Genomic DNA, 17,617 nt, shown 5'->3' with positions numbered 1-17,617 from the left:
ATGGCCAAGGCAATGCTGCATTTTCTTCCATATGCGTTGTTGCTTGCAGCATTTGTGCTAGCTTGCCATGGCCAAGAGAGAAAGGTATACAGAGTCTTCGTTTTCTTATGTGTAAAATATACCTGAATATCAGCATTTTACTGATCACAAAATTTGTATCTGTTGTGGTATAGGTTCATATCGTGTACATGGGAGAGCGGCCTAAGGGGGATTTTTCTGTTGCTTCCACACACCATTCAATGCTGGAAACTGTGCTTGGAAGGTTAGTGACACTATTTAAGACTAGCATAACTTGGCATTTTTTTTTATGAACATTGGCACATTGTCAAACACTCAAACGGGTGATCATAATTCATAATGGCTAGAAAGAACAGAAAGCTTTGCATCATAGGTAAATGCACTTTCCATTTGAAATATCTCAAGCATTTGTGTTTCCTCAATCGCAGTACTTCATCAGCCAAGGATTCACTGATCTATAGTTATGGGAAGAGCTTTAATGGATTTGCAGCAAGATTATCTGATGAAGAAGTTGCAAAGTTGTCAGGTGAGATTGCCATGCTAAAAAACATGCAATAAAGTTGCAAAGATCTCAAGCCTTTGTGCACTTTTTCTAAATACATTTCAAAGCTAATAATAAGAAAACATGGGTTGCAGAAATGGAAGGTGTGGTTTCAGTTCTTCCAAACCACAAGCTAAAGCTTCACACAACAAGGTCATGGGACTTCATGGGTTTCAGCAAAGGCACACTTCCAGCACCTATAGAAGGAAAAGTTATTATTGGGGTTCTAGACACAGGTAACACTTACGAGATAAAGAAAAACTCACAATCATCTTTTTGAAAAATTCAAATACGTTCTAATTGTCTTTGGTTTTATAGGAATCTGGCCAGAATCCGATAGCTTCAACGACGATGACTTTGGCCCTCCACCTTCAAAATGGAAGGGGAAATGCACAGGTGCCAACTTCACCTGCAACAAGTGAGCTCTCTTCCTCCTCAAAAGATCAATTTGAATGCATTGAACTGCTATAAGTTTCAGATGCTATTACAGCAAAGCAAATAAGCAAAGCAAGAAATATGAAAGATTTGTCATAATAACATATAGCACTCTTGTGTACAAATGTTGTTCTTTGGCTCATATTAATCACAACTGATGTAACATTTGACATCACAGCAAACTCATTGGAGCCCGCTACTACAACAGCGAAGACTACTATGACTCCACTGACATTAAATCGCCAAGAGACTCTGAAGGACATGGAAGCCACACTGCTTCGACTGCTGCAGGCCGGGAGGTGCCAGCAAGTTACTTTGGGCTAGCTGCTGGAACTGCCAGAGGTGGAGTCCCCAATGCTAGGATTGCTGTGTACAAAGTCTGCTGGGCATCTGGATGTGCTTCTGCAGATATCCTTGCAGCATTTGATGATGCAATAGCAGATGGAGTTGATATTATATCCACTTCACTTGGCGCTCCCTTTCCACTTGAATATTTAGAAGACCCTATTGCTATTGGGTCATTCCACGCCATGAAATACGGTATATTGACCTCAAGTTCTGCTGGAAACTCCGGGCCTTTTCCAGCAACAGTTTCTAATTATGCACCTTGGATTTTGACCGTTGCTGCCAGCACCATTGATAGAAGATTTGTAGCGAAAGCAGTTCTTGGAAATGGAGAAATTTATTCTGTGAGTTTGACAGTCTACACTTAGATATCTAGCTGTATCATTCCAAGTCATCTTATACCATACAATGATTTAATGCAGGGACTTTCTGTTAATAATTTCGACCTTAATGGGAAGTCGTATCCCTTAATTTGGGGAGGAGATGCTGCAAACTTCTCTGCAGGTGCTAACTCAGTGATATCAAGCCAATGTTTTCATGGGGCCATGAATTCGTACAAAGTAAAGGGAAAGATTGTTTTCTGCGAAAGAATCGGGGATGGTGCTGGCATTCTGTCAGCTGATGGTGTGGGTGCAATTATGGCTGATTCGTTATTCACTGATTTTGCATTTAGTTTCCCGTTGTCAGCAACAGTGATCACCACAGAAGATGGTCAAAGAGTTTTGGACTATATCAGATCAACAGAGTAAGTATAATCTTGTACAATTTTCTATTCGCAGGGTAACGGATGGCATCACCAACTTTATGAAAGTCTCTTATCTGCATCATTTTAATGAAAGAAAAAACCAACCTGTTTCAGGAATCCAGTTGCAACAATTCTGGTTGGTGAGACGGACAAGGATGTCATGGCACCCTACATTGTATCATTTTCTTCCAGAGGACCCAACCCCATAACCCCAGATATTCTCAAGGTGACAAAAATTTGAATGTCATGATTCTCATCATCATTTTGCTTTTAAGTATGCTTCTGAGCTCATTATATTATATATTACTGAAATTGTGAAATGATGTACAGCCTGATCTCACTGCCCCTGGTGTTGATATACTTGCTGCTTGGTCTCCAGTGGCACCGCCTTCAATTGACTTCGAAGACACCAGGAGTGTTGAATATAACATCATCTCTGGGACTTCCATGTCCTGCCCTCATGCCAGTGGGGCTGCTGCCTATGTCAAGGCTGCCCATCCAAAATGGTCAGCTGCTGCAATCAAATCTGCCCTCATGACCACAGGTATGAACAGACTATATACATGTTTTCATTTTGGGAAAAACATACAAGTCCCTAGTATGTTCTCTTTTAACTTATGAACAATGTGCTTCTCTCTATTAAACTACCAATACTTTTTCCCCATGAATAGCTCATGTCCTGGACCCAAAGAAGAACGATGAACTCGAATTTGCTTATGGTTCTGGTCATATCAACCCTCTGAAAGCAGTTAAACCTGGGCTTGTCTTTGATGCATCAGAAGCAGACTATGTACATTTCCTCTGCAAACAGGGCTACAATACAACCACATTAAAGCTTATCACTGGTGACAACAGCAGCAGCTGTGGCAGAACAAAGCCAGGAAGAGCGTGGGATCTTAACTATCCATCGTTCTCTCTCGCAGTTGAAGATGGCCAAAAGATCGACGCTGTCTTTACCAGAACAGTCACCAATGTTGGCTCACCAAACTCAACCTATTATATTAATGCATACACTCCCTACTCCAGGGTTTCTGTAACACCATCCACCCTGTCTTTCTCTGCCGTTGGCGAGAAGAAATCGTTCACTGTGAAGGTAAGTGGTCCGCCAATTTCACAGCAGCCAATTGTATCTGGTGCAGTCATTTTGACAGATGGGGTCCATGTGGTGAGAAGTCCATTTGTTATATACACAATCCTCCCTGGTGCTGCTTATCCCTCCAACTCCATACTTGAGAAAAGACCAAGCTTCAAAGGTTCCTCCTTGTATCACGGAAATGGGATCCTTGGACGCAACTAATTTCCAACCCTGCACTGTCTTTAACTGATTTCTCCTTTTAACTTATATCAGAATTGCCATCCTGTAGTATCTCTGCAAGACTGAAATAAAAACGCAAAATAATATTCTCTGGTTGCATATGTCCTCTGCCCTGCTTTTTCATCACATTCGAAGAACAACCAAGGACACTTGACATATAACAATTTTAAAATATAAAAAAGGCTCTGCAGTCAATATATTTTGCTGCCTACCAAGTATATCATTAAGGCCTTCATGTAAAATTAAAACAAATAAATAAATAAAAAGCGGGTTGAAAAATTACACCGGTCACGGATCAACGGAATCGAAAGACTAATATATTGCTCATTAAATTTAAAAGCCATAAATACATCTTCAATAACTTACAAAAAAAATTCAACTTGGTACATCACTTCCAACTAGTTTATTGACTGATCAAGTTATTTCAAATACACCATTCCAATACAAACAAGGCAGACGTGCATGCCACCTGGGAGAAGGAGCTGTATTGTATAGTGGAGAGATCACATTAACCCACATGAACTGAATTCAATTGAGAGAAACATGGAAACCAAAAATTCAAACCTAAAAAAGTTTTTAAGCTTTGGCAGTCTTCTGATTTGGCTTGAACACATTCTTGATGAGAGATTCCTTGATGGATAAGAGTTCAGGGAATTCTTGCTTCAATTTAGTGGCATCGAGCTCATTGTTGCTCCTGGGAGCAACAATCACCTTTGACTGCTCCTCAAGAGTAAAGTTCTTCCATGTGAAGCTGGGGTCAATGTATTCCTTATACATCTCCAAGATCTCATTGTGGCTGACCACTCCAGGGTTTGTGAAGTTATAGATTCCGGTGAGGTTTTTCTTCGCCATCTCAATCGAAATGGGAAGGAGTTCATCCAAGATCGTCATGGAGTTTGGAATGTCAACTACTTTCTCATATCGAGTGATCTTCGTGATGAAGTTACGCGGGTTGGATAAATCAGATGAAATCGGCATTCTAACACGCAAAGTACAGACATTCTCGAAATTGTTGAGCAGATCTTCCACCTTTCAAGTATCATCAAGTAGCCAAAATTAGTAATTGCCATCTTTCATGCATTCTTGCAAAGATCTTAGACAATATGAAATCAAAACGCCACCTCGCAGTGAATACTATACAAGCCATAAATAGAGATACAATGGTGTTATTTTTACTACAAATTTCACTATTTTGGCGTGTCACATGCACATTTCATAATTTTTTTCCACCCACCCAATGGTCCCAATCTGTGAAATATCATCAGGCTTATATAAATTGGGCATCAAATATTTAAGCTTTTGGCCAAAACAAACATCTATAACCCAAAATTGCACGACATTACAGATCCAACAACAGAATCTCCAGATCTAAAATACCCAAAGGAGATCTTACCAAATCAATAAAAATAAAGAAAAACTGGGCAAGGGCAAATGGGTAACTACGTAAACGTAAATTGGCAATGTAAAAGTAAGGTCAAATGAGCTCAACTCACCATGGCCTTGGTCTTGGAATAGAAAGATCCGATAAAGTTGGGCGTGTCCTCCTCCTTGAACCCGACGCCCGACCCGAGCTGATGACCCGCATCGTACTCGAAAATGCAACCCGTCGCGTAGTTAACGAGGATCAGCCCGCGCTCCCTGCAAACGTCAGCAAGGGTCAAGGTGCCTACCACGTTGGTGCGGATGGTCTCGACCTTGTGGGATTCGCACCAGTCGACGTTGGGGCGGCCGGTGACGCCGGCGGCGTTGAAGACGTGGGTGGGCTTGATGGCGGCGATGTCGGCCTCGAGCGAGGAGCGGCTCTCGAGACGGCCGGAGCCGTACTCGTAGGCTATGGATTGGGCCTCGCAGAGCTTGCCGAGAAGGCCGCCTATCCAGCCCGTCCTGCCGTAGATCAGAAATTTGAGCGGCTTCTCGGCGCCGTTGGATGGAAAACCCATGGCGAGGGGGGAGAGAGAGAGAGAGAGAGAGAGAGGGAGAAGAAGAAGTGTTTGAGATTTGGATCTAAGAAGAAGAAGAATGAAAGGAAGAAATGGAAGGGTGTGTTTGTTGTTGTGAGGAGGAAGGAAGTGAAGGGCGTGTATTGTATATAGGAATTACAAGTGACGAGAGATGAGAGACGGAGTGGCCGAGTGCGAGTGTTTCGGGACAATGATGGTATCTTTAATCCTCTGCCTGAACAAAGGAGGTGGGTTAGGATGAGGGTGACCTCACACCCCATACCATGGACTTCACCCCTTTATTTTTCTTTTTCTTTTTTAATTTTGGGGATCGTGCGTGGCCGACTGTCAGCCGTAAATATATGTACATTTTATTGTTATGATTCGAAGAATGACTGTTAGCCGTAGATATATGTACATTTTTTTATTATGATTCGAAGAATGAAATGAAAGAAGAGAGTTGAACTCTTGTCGTGGATATAAAGCTACTAGAAGTGTTTCCTTACTAAAAAGATCAGTTCCTATTTGGACAAATTTATTGCGAGTAGTAATTTTGGTAGTTACCTAATATTTTGTCTTTTAACCATGAATTTAAGTTTTACTTATTTAGACATTTTAGTTAGGAGAGTCTCTACATTTTAACCAAATTTTAGCTAAAATGACTAAAAAGCTATTATAGCAAATTACTTTAAAAAAAATATTTCTTCTAGCAATGTTCTTTATTTTGACTATCTGTAATATTTTATTATTTTTTAAAATTTAAATATTTGAGTAACTAAAATTAAAAGTTCATTAAAAGAAATTTAAAAAAAAAAGAGGTGAGAGAGGGTTGTGGGCCTAGGGAGAAAAAGGAAGAAACGGAGAATCATAAATTTCTCTCTCCTCCTCTATGTAGAGAGCCACCAAACTCAAGTAGGAAGTTCTCCAAAATAGAGAGCCATATAGCAAGTCTGCTGAAGTTGCATTTTGCCCTCATTCAAGGCAAAATGCTAACGGCAGAAGTATAGCAACTCTGCTGGACTGAAGATGCTCTTAGGATTGTCGTCTTACACTTGAGGCACATTGATGAAGTTAAATTCTTATTTGGTCTTCATTAGTTGATGGATTGTTGTCCTTTCATTTTCACTAATTGAAAGAACACCTGTAAAATGCCAATCGGGTTATTGTTGGGTAAGTTTGAATTAGCAAGGGAAGTGACAATATTAATATGATTCCATAAAGTTCATAAAAGAAAAAAAAAAAGAAGAAGAAGAAATTTACAATAATAAAGAGATAAATAGATCAAATTAAGACACTGAAATGACTCAGATTCCTATTTCCTAGTATTTGCATATCATAATTCCCCTAAATTAACTAAAGTGATATCCTTTTAGAGTGGTAATTGGACTTAAATTTTATCATTTAAGCATCAAGCATCATGGAGATTGTGTGCAAGCGTCACCTCTACATGTTCTAATTAATTAAAGTGTATTAATTCTTGCTTACTTTTCCTTTTTTTTTTTTCTGGCAATACTTTCACTTTCTTTTATTCTTATCCCTAGATCCAAGCCCTTCCAAAATTTCCATACAACCTTAAAATGTAAGCTATAATATTGTCAATTTGGTATAATTCAAACTCACACGCATTTCTAAGTTTTCAAAAGTGATTGAGATAATAAATAAATAAATAAATAAATAAAAATTGCCCTTGTTAGTGAAACTAAATGAAATATTTAGATCCTCTTTGATTTTGTTCTTTTTCGTTCATTGTGGAATTTGAATGGGGAAAATTATACCAACTCGGCTTCCTACATGAATTATAGACTCTGTTACTCTTTAGCACTGCAAAAATCATGATTCCAATATGTTTTGCATGCGATCTTTCAAAAAGAGTGTATCAATATTTTGGATGCTAAAATACCTTTCAAAAGGGTCATATGCAAATCACGCACAAATTTTTTGTGAAAAAAAAAAGAAGAAAAAAGAAAAATTTAGACTATATCCCACATTGTAACAAATTTTTTCATGAAAATGGCAAATTGACACAATTCATTTTGCAAGCATTTGAATTGCAACAAAACCATAATTCTGGTGGCATTGGTCTAAAATTCCCATGACCAAACTATATAACCCAAATTAGTGGTGGTGGTTGTAGTTATATAAGATAATGGCAGGAATCAGGATGATGCTTGATGCAGCTGCAGAACACTGTTAATAAACCCGTATATGATAGTGAAGCGGGATACGAATCTCTATTGTCCAAAAGAACGGGTGGTTTGAGTAAGAACACACCTTTAGCTCAAGTGTTAATCGTGTGACAGTGAAAGAAAATCTTTGTAGGACCCATTTTTCAATCTTTCACATTTACTCGTGATATACGGCTTTATTTTTCAATTTCTTGTCTCTCTTTCTAAATCACATTTGGAATCAAAATGACGAATTCCTTCGATTTTAGTGGTATTTCTTTTTCTAATGTTGAAGGTGATTCCAAGTTTGACCCCATCCCAAACACTCATAAAACAACTCACATTTTGCCATCAATCTTAGCTCATGTGGCAGGCTCCGCGGATGGATGAAAGAGATATCGTAGGATCGATTTCGCTTGGGAAAAAAAGGAAAAAGGGAAAATTATACTTGGCCATGATTAAACAGCCATCAATTTTACCATGGTGTATTGGAAAGTTGGTAAACTTAACTGTAGTAGTAGATGCTAGTGATTGAGAAATAGAAATAGGAGAGTTTTTGAGTATATGCGCCTTCGTGCAGCATTGAACAAAACAAACAAAATTTATTCACAGCTCTTGTAGGTTCAAATCCTGCCTTTTGGTGTGTAAGAAAAAAAAAATTGTGTAAAATTGGATCAAGCCGTATGACCAGGCATTGAGGCAGAAGCATACTTTTCACTTGGACTTAAAACTGTACTGAAAGCCATTGTGAATATGTAGGTGTTGATGAATTGGATCAGATGGTGAGATTTTCTTGGATGGCTGTAAATGCCCCCAGTATGTTGCCACCAACATCTGGAAATGTTTCACAGCCAGGAAGCGCCTTCACCTTGCCTGTTTGATCAACTTCAACTGGATATTTCAGGAGGTGACCCTTCATTTCTGTAGTCTCATCGGCTACATATTGCCTCCAGTTCTGCTCGCTCAAAGACCGTACCCGTCTCATGCATTCAATGCTCTCTGGTTGCTTGAAACATTCTTCAAGAGATCCTATGTGCTCTGCCCACAGTGACATTCTATATCCATATATCTGCAATCACACAAACATATCAAATTATTACATACTTTTTCTTGTCGCCTATTATTTCCATATGCATGATTCATGAATGATGACCTGTTCCTATGTTTTGGTTGAAAATGATTAAGAATGGCATGTAATTCTATCATGCTGCAGAAAATTCTCTCAGCCATCTTTCGACTTTCAGGAATCATTTACAAAATGTACTGGCAACCTCTAGCAATATGATTAATAATCTTTGCATTGGGAATTATCAATTGTGATACCTTGAAGCAAACTAAGAAAACTAAGCACCAAACATATTTTTACTTGAAGAAACAAGTATCAGAGACTTTTCAAGCACTGATAAAGAAGAAAGCAACCTTGCAGTTATTGCTGCTACTGAACACAAATTTAGGACTAAATTCAATGAAATCTGACTACTCCTTTTTTTTTTTTTTTGGCCAGAGAAATTTGGATATTCAGACAACCTAAGTTTTGGTCGAAAATTGTTAAGAATGGTATATCATTTTCTCAAGCCTCCTTAAACTTTCAGGAATCATTTACAACACATAAATCCACAGGCAACCTCTAGAAATATGAATACAATAATCTTTAACTTGCCAGGCTTACCTGTCCATGTGGACTTGAGCGTTTGCTAGCCCAGGTATGCTGAGGCTGATATGCCCCCATTGCTATTTCAGTATCTCGGGTACCTTCCATGGATCGCTGATTGATATTTGCAGATCCCAAGATGACATACTCATCGTCCACTATCATTCCTTTGGAATGGACGTAGATCATAAAGCGTCGGTACTTCTGAGTGAGTGCCTGGATTACAGAAAACCAGAAGAAACAATTGAGGCGTATTGGAACACATAGCTTCTGGAAAAGGGAAAGCTACATATCAACTCAAGAGATATGTCAGGGGAGATACTTGAGGAGTGTTTGCTTCTTTTTTGTTTGCCTTTGCAGCAGAGTTGTCTTCACCACTCGGGGTCTCACGATTCCCTAGGCAAAAGAAATTCAAGTAGTCTTGTGGACAATACTTATTGTCAAGTCCAACCTCTTTTAGAGCTTTGTAAATCATTTCATACATCATTTGCAATGTTTTATGCTGCAGTAATAGAAAAATAGCAGGTGAAAAAACATGCAACAATAAACTCACAAATAGTGCCACATTGTTAGTGATTAATGGAAGTTTCATCTGAATAATGGTCAAAACAAATTGCCTTGAAAATAAAATTGGATAATTTGAAATAAATTTGGATTCCAGACCTACTTCATGAGGGCAAAAGAGAAAAACTTGATGCAAAAGAAGGGGGTCTGCATAAATGATGTTTGTTTATTACAGCCCAACAAGCTTCATATGATATGCTAGAACTCTAATTAGTCTCAAGCCAACAATTATTGCTTAGGACACCTATATGTACTTTTAAAAAATAGTAATCAGATTACCTGCCAAAAGAGAATTCGTTGAATAGGAGTGCTTGTAGGGACACCTTCTGGCCACATGGGGATAACAATGTATACACAAAATCTCTCATTTGCTTTGATTTTATTTACGATTTTAAGAGCAATTTCCATTGGTATTAAATTGTTTGCCCCTGCAGAAAAATGCCTTATCACTGATGTCTCTATGACAAACAATAAATCACATGGAAAGAGAATATAAGTTTAGGATCCGATTTAACATATGCCATGTGTATTGCTTTATCATCCAAAATTTTATAATTTCCCCCAAATGTCTTGTTCAGAATTAAGGAGTTATTACATTATTTCCTCAACATAATTCCAATGCTACGTGCTTGCACTAAGTGGGAAGGGAAAAAGGGAACTGAAATGTTTAATGAACCATCTAAATTCATTTCATGGTTACCTTCTTCAAAGGTCAGAGTTCTCACCTAAATCATTGTATAAGTTCCAATTATATGATGACCCAAGGAAGTACTGGTTCTCTATGTAAATAAAATGTTGAGCTGCACGGATTGCCTTGACATATGCTGCATGTATACTCATGTCTATCAGCACATGCTTCCCACAGACCAGGTTCTGTTACAGAATGCAGACATATGGCGAACCATCAGAATTAAGTTTGTGAGATATTTTATGTTATTGCAAAGAGGTTAAAAGCCAAACATCTCACCATGCTTGCAGCATACTTTGAGTCCTTCGGAAATCCTTTCACGGAATTGGAATCAATTGAACGGAAAACCTTCAATTGTGAGCAAATGGTTAACTGTATTTTAAACTCATACCCAAAAAAAGAAAGAAAAAAAACCTAAGCTATAGATGGTTGACATCCAATATACCTGAACATCCCAAGCTTCTAGATCATCTCCACTCAGGCAAGGAACATCCGCTATCCCAATAATTTCAGGAATTCTCTCAATCCTGAGTAATGCATCATCATGCAATGTTTTCAGTTTCTGAAGACCGTGTGGTTTTGAAGCCTTCAACCAACGCTCCTCAAAATTGGTGAGGATGTCGTATGCTGCTGGACCATCAATTTTACTGTGCAAATCATGCCATGGCTGCCTTGGACAACCAATAGCACGCTCCTGTTGTGTACCCAAAAAAAAACTGCGGTTTAAAAGGTGAAGATGGGGAAAACTCTACATTATTACACTATTTGAAATTGATTCATCAAGGTGAACTTTTCATGAGAGCTCTACCACGGAACTAGTAAACCAGTAACAACAATGAATTGCATGCTCCTTATAGGATCACAAAAGTATGAGAAACTTTTGAAGAAAGAGTGAGCATGTAGTTCATTAATAACTATTGAGTATTCTCTTTCATGTTTCATAAGAAAAGTGCTTATAGACTTTCAATATTGCATTTTGGGTCCATCATCTAACGATGGACGCAGTCATCATTCAGCATCTCATACCATACAATACATGTTACATTTGGCATTTAAAACTGGAAACTGCTTTGATGCCTGTATGTTTTGCCAATCATAACATTTTCTAGCCACAATTATTACAGTAACAGAATCATAGAACTACACATGACCCTTGTCAAACTAGACAGCCTAAACAAGAAGAGTACACATTTCAGATGAACGGAAACACTATAACCAACAACAAAGTAGAAAATTAATACAATGGTTACCGAGAAAGTAGGGTTACGACAGTCATCTTTGTGCAGAGTCTTCATACTCCTAAAGATAGAATGCTCTGGAGTGTCATAGCGCCCCATGCATAAATCAAGACCTCCAACAAATGCAATGATCTTTCTTTTAGAATGGCCAGCATCAGCATCCACAAGCACTGTTTTCTGATGATGGGTATAGATTGTTCCAGCTTCCTGTAACCAAAGACAAAATTTGAAAGTTTCAAAGAAAGCACTAACTCAGAACATTATGCATGTAAATACAAACAAATAAACACTGACAAACAATTATACATCTGAAGAGTTTCTTTCTTCTAATAAGTATCTGAACAGCACATGACAACATAAATCAATCTCAGTTATGCCAAAAATATTTCCTTTTGGTTTTAACAAGGATGCCCTCAGAATTCCAGGACTTGTGAAAAAGAAAATTTCTTTGCACATGCTAGCCAGAAACAAATGATTTAGCAGCATAAGTAGTCAGTCATAGACCATTTGACATAAGCTCAGAGCTAGTCAGCCATACGAGATATCAGTTCTTGTTTCTGAAGTCAGTGATACTATCAACATGTCAAGAAATCTAAAAAAGAAACACTGAATTCTAGTCCTCAAAAAGATTGCAGGTGGAACTTCTATTCTGGATTCAATCAAGAGCATGAAGATTTTCTTTTGGTCATCTAAAACAATTTGAAGAAGGATAGTTGAAGCATTTCCGCTGCAGAACCAAATACAATTTGTTAGTATATGTGAATCAAATGCAATACTCCCACTAATGTGATTTCCAACATTAGGAATATCTAGTGAGACAAAAGTGATTGGTCCCATTGGGCCATTTGGACTTTCCATAACTCATTTCATCCTCTTCTTTTTCCCAATACCAGGTTCGTTTAATAGTGTATTTAATAGTGTAATTTGATAAGTAATTGAAACTTTTTAGCACCAAATGAGAAGAAGAAAAAAACAAGGACAATGCCTCCTTTCTCAACTTCCATCATAAATGCAGGGATTTTTTTTTATCCAACCTGCTTTTTGACCCAGCTACCCTTTACAGCAGATCGAGGGCAAAGTAGCACTTGGACTGAAGAGTGCTTGAAGAAACGCCGAGTCTCCTCATCATAAGTTTGCATGACCCCTTCCTACACATTACATATTCAATGATATGAGGTGAAAGAAGACAGTTATTGACGGACTTGAGCAGGTAAAAGATACTGAAGTGACAAATAATAACAGAATTGGATAATGATGTACGACAAACTATTAGTTTTCTCAAGCATTTATTCAAGCTATACATGGTGTCAACCAGATGAAGCGCATAGCCTTTGTGTCTTGTAGATGTGTGAGGAAGATAATGAGATGAAATTTTCACCAACTAGCTTGGTGCTTCATAAAGAATCGTATCTCAACTAAAATATTAAAATTTTAAGTGAAAGATTTTATCTAAGAACGGACACAAACTATGTTCTATTTTTGAGATTTCATGAATCTTAAGATGTTTGGTCACCTTTATGTTGTGTAGCGAAACTAGGAAGTAGAACTAAGAACAAGACTCAGTAAAACGTCAAGTCAGTTTCAGCACCATATAGAAGAAAGGTTGCATTATTTCTCTGTTCTCCTAAAGCTATAAGTTGCAATCAATATTCTTGAGCCCTAAGACAGGAATATATCGGATTTGCAAAGAAGTTTTTGGAGACATTGGGCCAATTATAACTTGTTCAATAGAAGGGTAAAACTCATAAAGCATCCTCATATGCAAGAAAAGTAAAATGAGGTTATGTGAACCAAAATTATATTGTAGTGCAAAATAGCAGAATAATATATTTCTAATCTCCTGAGGCCTTACTGTTTTATATCCCAAAATGCTCCTTGAAGTTGGATCATCCCACACAAGAAGCAGCACCCTCACACCTTCCTGTGATTTGGTCTTAAGAAGATCCCCTAACATGTAATCTGTTGTCTCATCTTTATCCCGGACCAATCTAACCTTGTGGTACACTGACCACCCAGTAATGTATATCAAACGGCGGGCCTGACTTATTGCATCAAATATGTCTTGCCAACAATTCCCCTGCTCATACTGAACCCTGCCATCAAGCTCCAGATTGGGAAAGCAACCATCATGAACATGGGCATCTTGATAGAGAGTAACTCTACCACCTCTCCTAAGAGGAAAGTAAGTACCAGGGACCCCTTGATGATCAGGATCTGAGCCTACTCCCTGATTATAGAAGGTCAAATTTTCAATTGGGGTATATTGTATTGATAGAGTCAAAGTAGCTCCAGGCTTACATATTTTCCCGCTGGAATTAAGGATTGGAAAGGTTCCTCAACTTTCATGCCAGAAACTAATCGTTCGACTGGGATTCCTACAGCACCTATGGTCTGGGAGCCCACAACATCACTGTCTTTCACAACAAAATGCACTTCTGAAGCATAATGCGCAACAGGAACATCAAAATGCTGCTCCCAAACTGGATTTTCGCTATTACTGATCACAAAAGTCCTCCCAACTACAGCACCTGCTACTGATATTGTCACATATGGATCACTGGTTATTTTATCAGATGTTTTCCCTACACTTTTGCTGCTAAGTCTGCTAGGCAATCTTAAAAACACGTCTCCGAGAGTCTTGTGAAGCATATCCATGTTAGGAAGGTTTTTGGCCTTCATGACCCAAATAGCTAAGTTACCATGTAAAAGAGACACCTTCAGAGAGCCGTTGGCTGCCTGAAATGGCAGAACTTGTTGACCCTGCCCATGTTCTGAGCCTCCAAATGATAACGATTCAGTATAAACAGGATAAGCCATACAAGAATACTTCTCAGTTGTCACCTCCAAAACAAAACAAAATTAGAACTTGATGAAATGACACAGAACCACTGACAGAACAATATCAAACAAACTCCACCAACTAAATTGCTACCCAAAAGCCAATAACAGGTTTCAAAATCATAAAAGCGTAACTACCTAATTCACAAAGACCCCCAAATTTCTTGTTGCTCCACACCAAAGAAAGAATTGGCACTTGAATGAATCTGGGTTGGCTTTATTCAAGGTAGTGGGAAGGAAAACTAGCCAAATGGGCTATATTCATCTGGTGGAAGAAATAGGCCAGAACTGAAATTTGGGATTTAAGGGTAGGCAGAAATAATATGATGGGCTGCTCTGAATGAGTAAAAGAAGGTAGGCTTGAAAGTGCAATAAGGAAGAGAAAGAACAATAATATATATATATATATATATATATATATATGGTAGTAGTTGAACGGATATGAAGAAGAAGAAGAAGAAGAAGAAGAAGAAGAAGCAGACTTTCCCATTATTAAACTAAAAAATGTGGACCCAAATGTATAATCAACGCGAAATTCACAAATAGGAGGCAGTGATACAGCTGAAACAAAGCGTTGAAAAACAAAGAAGGATTGAGAAGACATCGGGTATTCTTCCTTGACATGCTTGGAAGGTTCCATCAGCTGGAGAAATTTTTTCAGATTGATTGTGAAGTTTATTTTTGTTTCCTTTTCTCGCTGCCGTTCTTCTCGTCAAACGAAAATCATCACTTGGTCGTCTCACAAAGCCGGCTAAAGGAAGGCAGGCTAAAAGGCGAAGCTGTCGCTGGCTTTTAGGCGCGTGTTTTATAATTATCAGTTTTTTTAATGACATTTAGACCGTTATGTCCGTGGCTTTGTTTATTTATTGGATCCATCTTTAGTGTGCATAAGCTGTCACAAGTTGTTGGATTTAGGTACCAAAGACATTGGCTATAATTGTGGGCCTGATCTGATCCCAGAGTTTTTAACACCCTATGATTCTGTTGCCGATTCCCTTGCAACTTATTGGCTTTGTGTAGCATATCTTATGTTCGAATGACGATCGGATCAATGCTAAAGCTCATATTGTTGCTCGTGCCTTTATAACTTATTGGCTTTGAGCTACAACATCGTTAAAATTAATACATTGATTACAAAATTTTAATCATAACTAAAATTTGCGACCGGAAGTGCAAGAGTCCTTTTATCGTATTATTTCTCTAATAGAGGCAAGACTCATAGAGGCTAAAGCACTACGGGCCTACTATGGGAACTAGATGCAAGGCACTGAACCACCTCTTCCATGCAAGGCCTCCTACCACTCTCGCTCGCGGTACAACTCAGTCCAATTTTCAAAATCCGAACCGCTTCCTCCGAGTTAACTCGGTCTCCCATCCTCTCATCCACAACCCTCCCTATCTCTCCCTTCTCAAACATCTCCCTCGCAAACCCCAAAAGACCCTCCTCTTTCCTTCCCGCCATAGTTTCCAAAACCAATATCCCAAACCCGAACACATCACCCATGCTGCCCCGACCCGACCCGGGCACAAAGAAGTCCAACCCGTAATCTCCAAGGATAGGTCGGTAATTTACATCCAGGAAGACGCTGCTCGCCTTCAAATTTCCATGAGCGAGCTCCTTGGAATGGAGGAAGCTCAAACCCTCTGCTATGTCCTTGACGAGCTTGAGCCGCCACGTCCATGGCAGCGCTCCAATCCCGAACAGCCACCTGTCCAAGCTTCCGTTCGGGTAATGATCGTAGACGATCATGGCCTCCTACCGTCGCAGCACCACCCGCGTATGTTGGGTAGACTCGGGTGATTCGCCCGAGTTATTTGATCGCCGAGTCGTTTCGTAACTCGGGCGGAACTCAAGAACTGAGTCGAGAATCGCTTCACTGCGACTTGACACCCATTCACAAGCGTCCCTCTGTACAAAATGGACGTGCTGCCTCCTCTACAGTCGGTGGCCAAGACTTGGGCTTTGTCAAAACGCCGCGTTGCGATGTAGAGCTCCGCAAATGTGAAACGGCGAGGACTGATTGGGAGCATTGGCCTCTGTTTTGTGTCGAAGAACAAAAGTGCATCCGAGGTGTTTGTTTTTATGCGGCTGAAGTAAAAACTGAGCAAAGCCACTGAGCTCAAGACTAGCAGAGCCACAAAGATCAAGAAACTGCTTGGTGGGTTTGTGTGGGGTGTGGTGGAGTACTTGGAGACTAGGTGCGCTACATTTCTGTGGCAAATTTTGGTGGATGGGACGTGAAGAGAAGCTTGTACTGTGGATGAAAAGTTCCATGAAAGTATATTGTGGATTGAATTTTGTGATGAATTTCCAGTGGAAGCAGAGAACCCTACGAACATGTACTCTTGAAGAAATGGAGAGAGGTTTAGAGGTGAAGACAATATGGGTTTTGAGGGAATTGGGTTACCGTCTAAACCCAAGTGGATGTTGATGTGTTTATGATTGCCATCATAGGTGATCCATGCTCTGTGGACTTTGCCATTATGGAGGGAAATATTAGCTTCTGACAAATTGGCGGTTTTGAATGAGACTGCCGCCCCAAGGTTGATGCCAATGTGATCATCATTGGGGTCTCCAAATTGCGGATCGTGGTTAGTGTCAAACTCGACTGCAAACACCTTGTAATGGTTGCATGCATCGTTGAGGATTCCGAGCCAGGGGCCCGGTCGTCCTATGGTGAACTCGTCGGGGGAAATGACAAAGGCGAGGCCATTGCCCCCGTGAGTTGCCATGGAGTTAGTGGTGAATTGGAAGGAGAATGTGGTCTCGAAAGAAGCTGGGGTTAGTGTTAACGGGTCGAAGAGGCGTATAGGAGAGGAGTAAATGGCTCTGCCTACTTGGTATGTAGGCTGATCAGCTTGTGATGATGATGAATGGGGTATTTGAATCACACCCTTCTCTTCTGAGACTCTTGCATTGCCAAGGAATTTTAGTTGAGGAAAATTAGTTCCAAGGCTTGAAGTTGTGTGAAAATTTGGGAAGTGAAGGTGTTTGGTGACATTTGTGAAAGGTCCCTTTGGGTGATGTGTGAAGGAAAATCTATGTGCCTGAAGAAGTTGGGGTTGCTGTACAAGATGCACAATTGAGCCTAAAATTAATAGCCACCATAAGCATGGTGGAGAATCCATTTGAT

At 39.5% G+C, this 17,617-nt stretch overlaps 4 protein-coding genes across 5 annotated transcripts; 1 reads left to right on the top strand and 3 right to left on the bottom strand.

Moving 5' to 3' along the window:
- On the top strand, positions 1-3,498 carry LOC103337385 (cucumisin-like). Its single transcript, XM_016795568.2, has 10 exons — positions 1-84; positions 174-262; positions 447-544; positions 655-795; positions 878-977; positions 1,173-1,683; positions 1,762-2,084; positions 2,199-2,310; positions 2,415-2,628; positions 2,756-3,498. The coding sequence occupies exons 1-10, from the start codon at positions 1-3 to the stop codon at positions 3,379-3,381; spliced, it is 2,298 nt and encodes a 765-aa protein (XP_016651054.2). The 3' UTR covers positions 3,382-3,498.
- Positions 3,499-3,694: 196 nt separating this feature from the next.
- NRS/ER (nucleotide-rhamnose synthase/epimerase-reductase) lies at positions 3,695-5,589 on the bottom strand. The gene is made up of 2 exons (XM_008240538.3): positions 4,893-5,589; positions 3,695-4,428 (listed from the first exon to the last, which is right to left on the bottom strand). Exons 1-2 carry the CDS (start codon positions 5,337-5,339, stop codon positions 3,976-3,978), a joined length of 900 nt encoding a protein of 299 aa, XP_008238760.3. The 5' UTR covers positions 5,340-5,589; the 3' UTR covers positions 3,695-3,975.
- A 2,401-nt stretch (positions 5,590-7,990) lies between these two features.
- LOC103337383 (phospholipase D beta 1-like) lies at positions 7,991-15,234 on the bottom strand. 2 transcript variants are annotated; one of them, XM_008240537.3, is made up of 10 exons: positions 13,498-15,234; positions 12,680-12,793; positions 11,658-11,852; positions 10,853-11,101; positions 10,687-10,755; positions 10,445-10,592; positions 9,999-10,147; positions 9,478-9,657; positions 9,174-9,371; positions 7,991-8,573 (listed from the first exon to the last, which is right to left on the bottom strand). In XM_008240537.3, exons 1-10 carry the CDS (start codon positions 13,597-13,599, stop codon positions 8,280-8,282), a joined length of 1,698 nt encoding a protein of 565 aa, XP_008238759.2. In that variant the 5' UTR covers positions 13,600-15,234; the 3' UTR covers positions 7,991-8,279. The 2 variants fall into 2 exon arrangements, with proteins under 2 accessions (XP_008238759.2, XP_088897689.1); XM_089041563.1 differs by lacking the exons at positions 12,680-12,793; positions 13,498-15,234 and adding an exon at positions 12,184-12,303.
- Positions 15,235-15,598: 364 nt separating this feature from the next.
- Positions 15,599-17,617, bottom strand: LOC103337394 (L-type lectin-domain containing receptor kinase VIII.2-like). The gene is given in 2 exon segments (XM_008240548.3): positions 15,599-16,241; positions 16,244-17,617. Coding segments are annotated over 2 exon segments (1,902 nt in total). The 5' UTR covers positions 17,613-17,617; the 3' UTR covers positions 15,599-15,708.

Source organism: Prunus mume, linkage group LG7 (genome assembly GCF_029339155.1).
Source record: "Prunus mume cultivar Tortuosa linkage group LG7, ASM2933915v1, whole genome shotgun sequence".
Classification (NCBI taxonomy): Eukaryota; Viridiplantae; Streptophyta; class Magnoliopsida; order Rosales; family Rosaceae; genus Prunus; species Prunus mume.
This window is presented reverse-complemented; position numbering and strand designations above follow the sequence as displayed.

Bases quoted from the DNA above. Each gene is read 5' to 3' on its own strand.
- LOC103337383 (XM_008240537.3), bottom strand. From the start codon at position 13,599: ATGTTAGGGGATCTTCTTAAGACCAAATCACAGGAAGGTGTGAGGGTG. The intron at 11,853-12,679 runs GTTGGATAAAAA...CTTTGGTTACAG, and splicing joins GTAGCTGGGTCAAAAAGCAG to GAAGCTGGAACAATCTATAC. The intron at 9,372-9,477 runs GTATCTCCCCTG...TCTGTAATCCAG, and splicing joins AAGAAGCAAACACTCCTCAA to GCACTCACTCAGAAGTACCG.
- NRS/ER (XM_008240538.3), bottom strand. From the start codon at position 5,339: ATGGGTTTTCCATCCAACGGCGCCGAGAAGCCGCTCAAATTTCTGATC. The intron at 4,429-4,892 runs GTGAGTTGAGCT...GATACTTGAAAG, and splicing joins ATTCCAAGACCAAGGCCATG to GTGGAAGATCTGCTCAACAA.
- LOC103337385 (XM_016795568.2), top strand. From the start codon at position 1: ATGGCCAAGGCAATGCTGCATTTTCTTCCATATGCGTTGTTGCTTGCA. The intron at 85-173 runs GTATACAGAGTC...GTTGTGGTATAG, and splicing joins GCCATGGCCAAGAGAGAAAG to GTTCATATCGTGTACATGGG. The intron at 545-654 runs GTGAGATTGCCA...CATGGGTTGCAG, and splicing joins AGAAGTTGCAAAGTTGTCAG to AAATGGAAGGTGTGGTTTCA.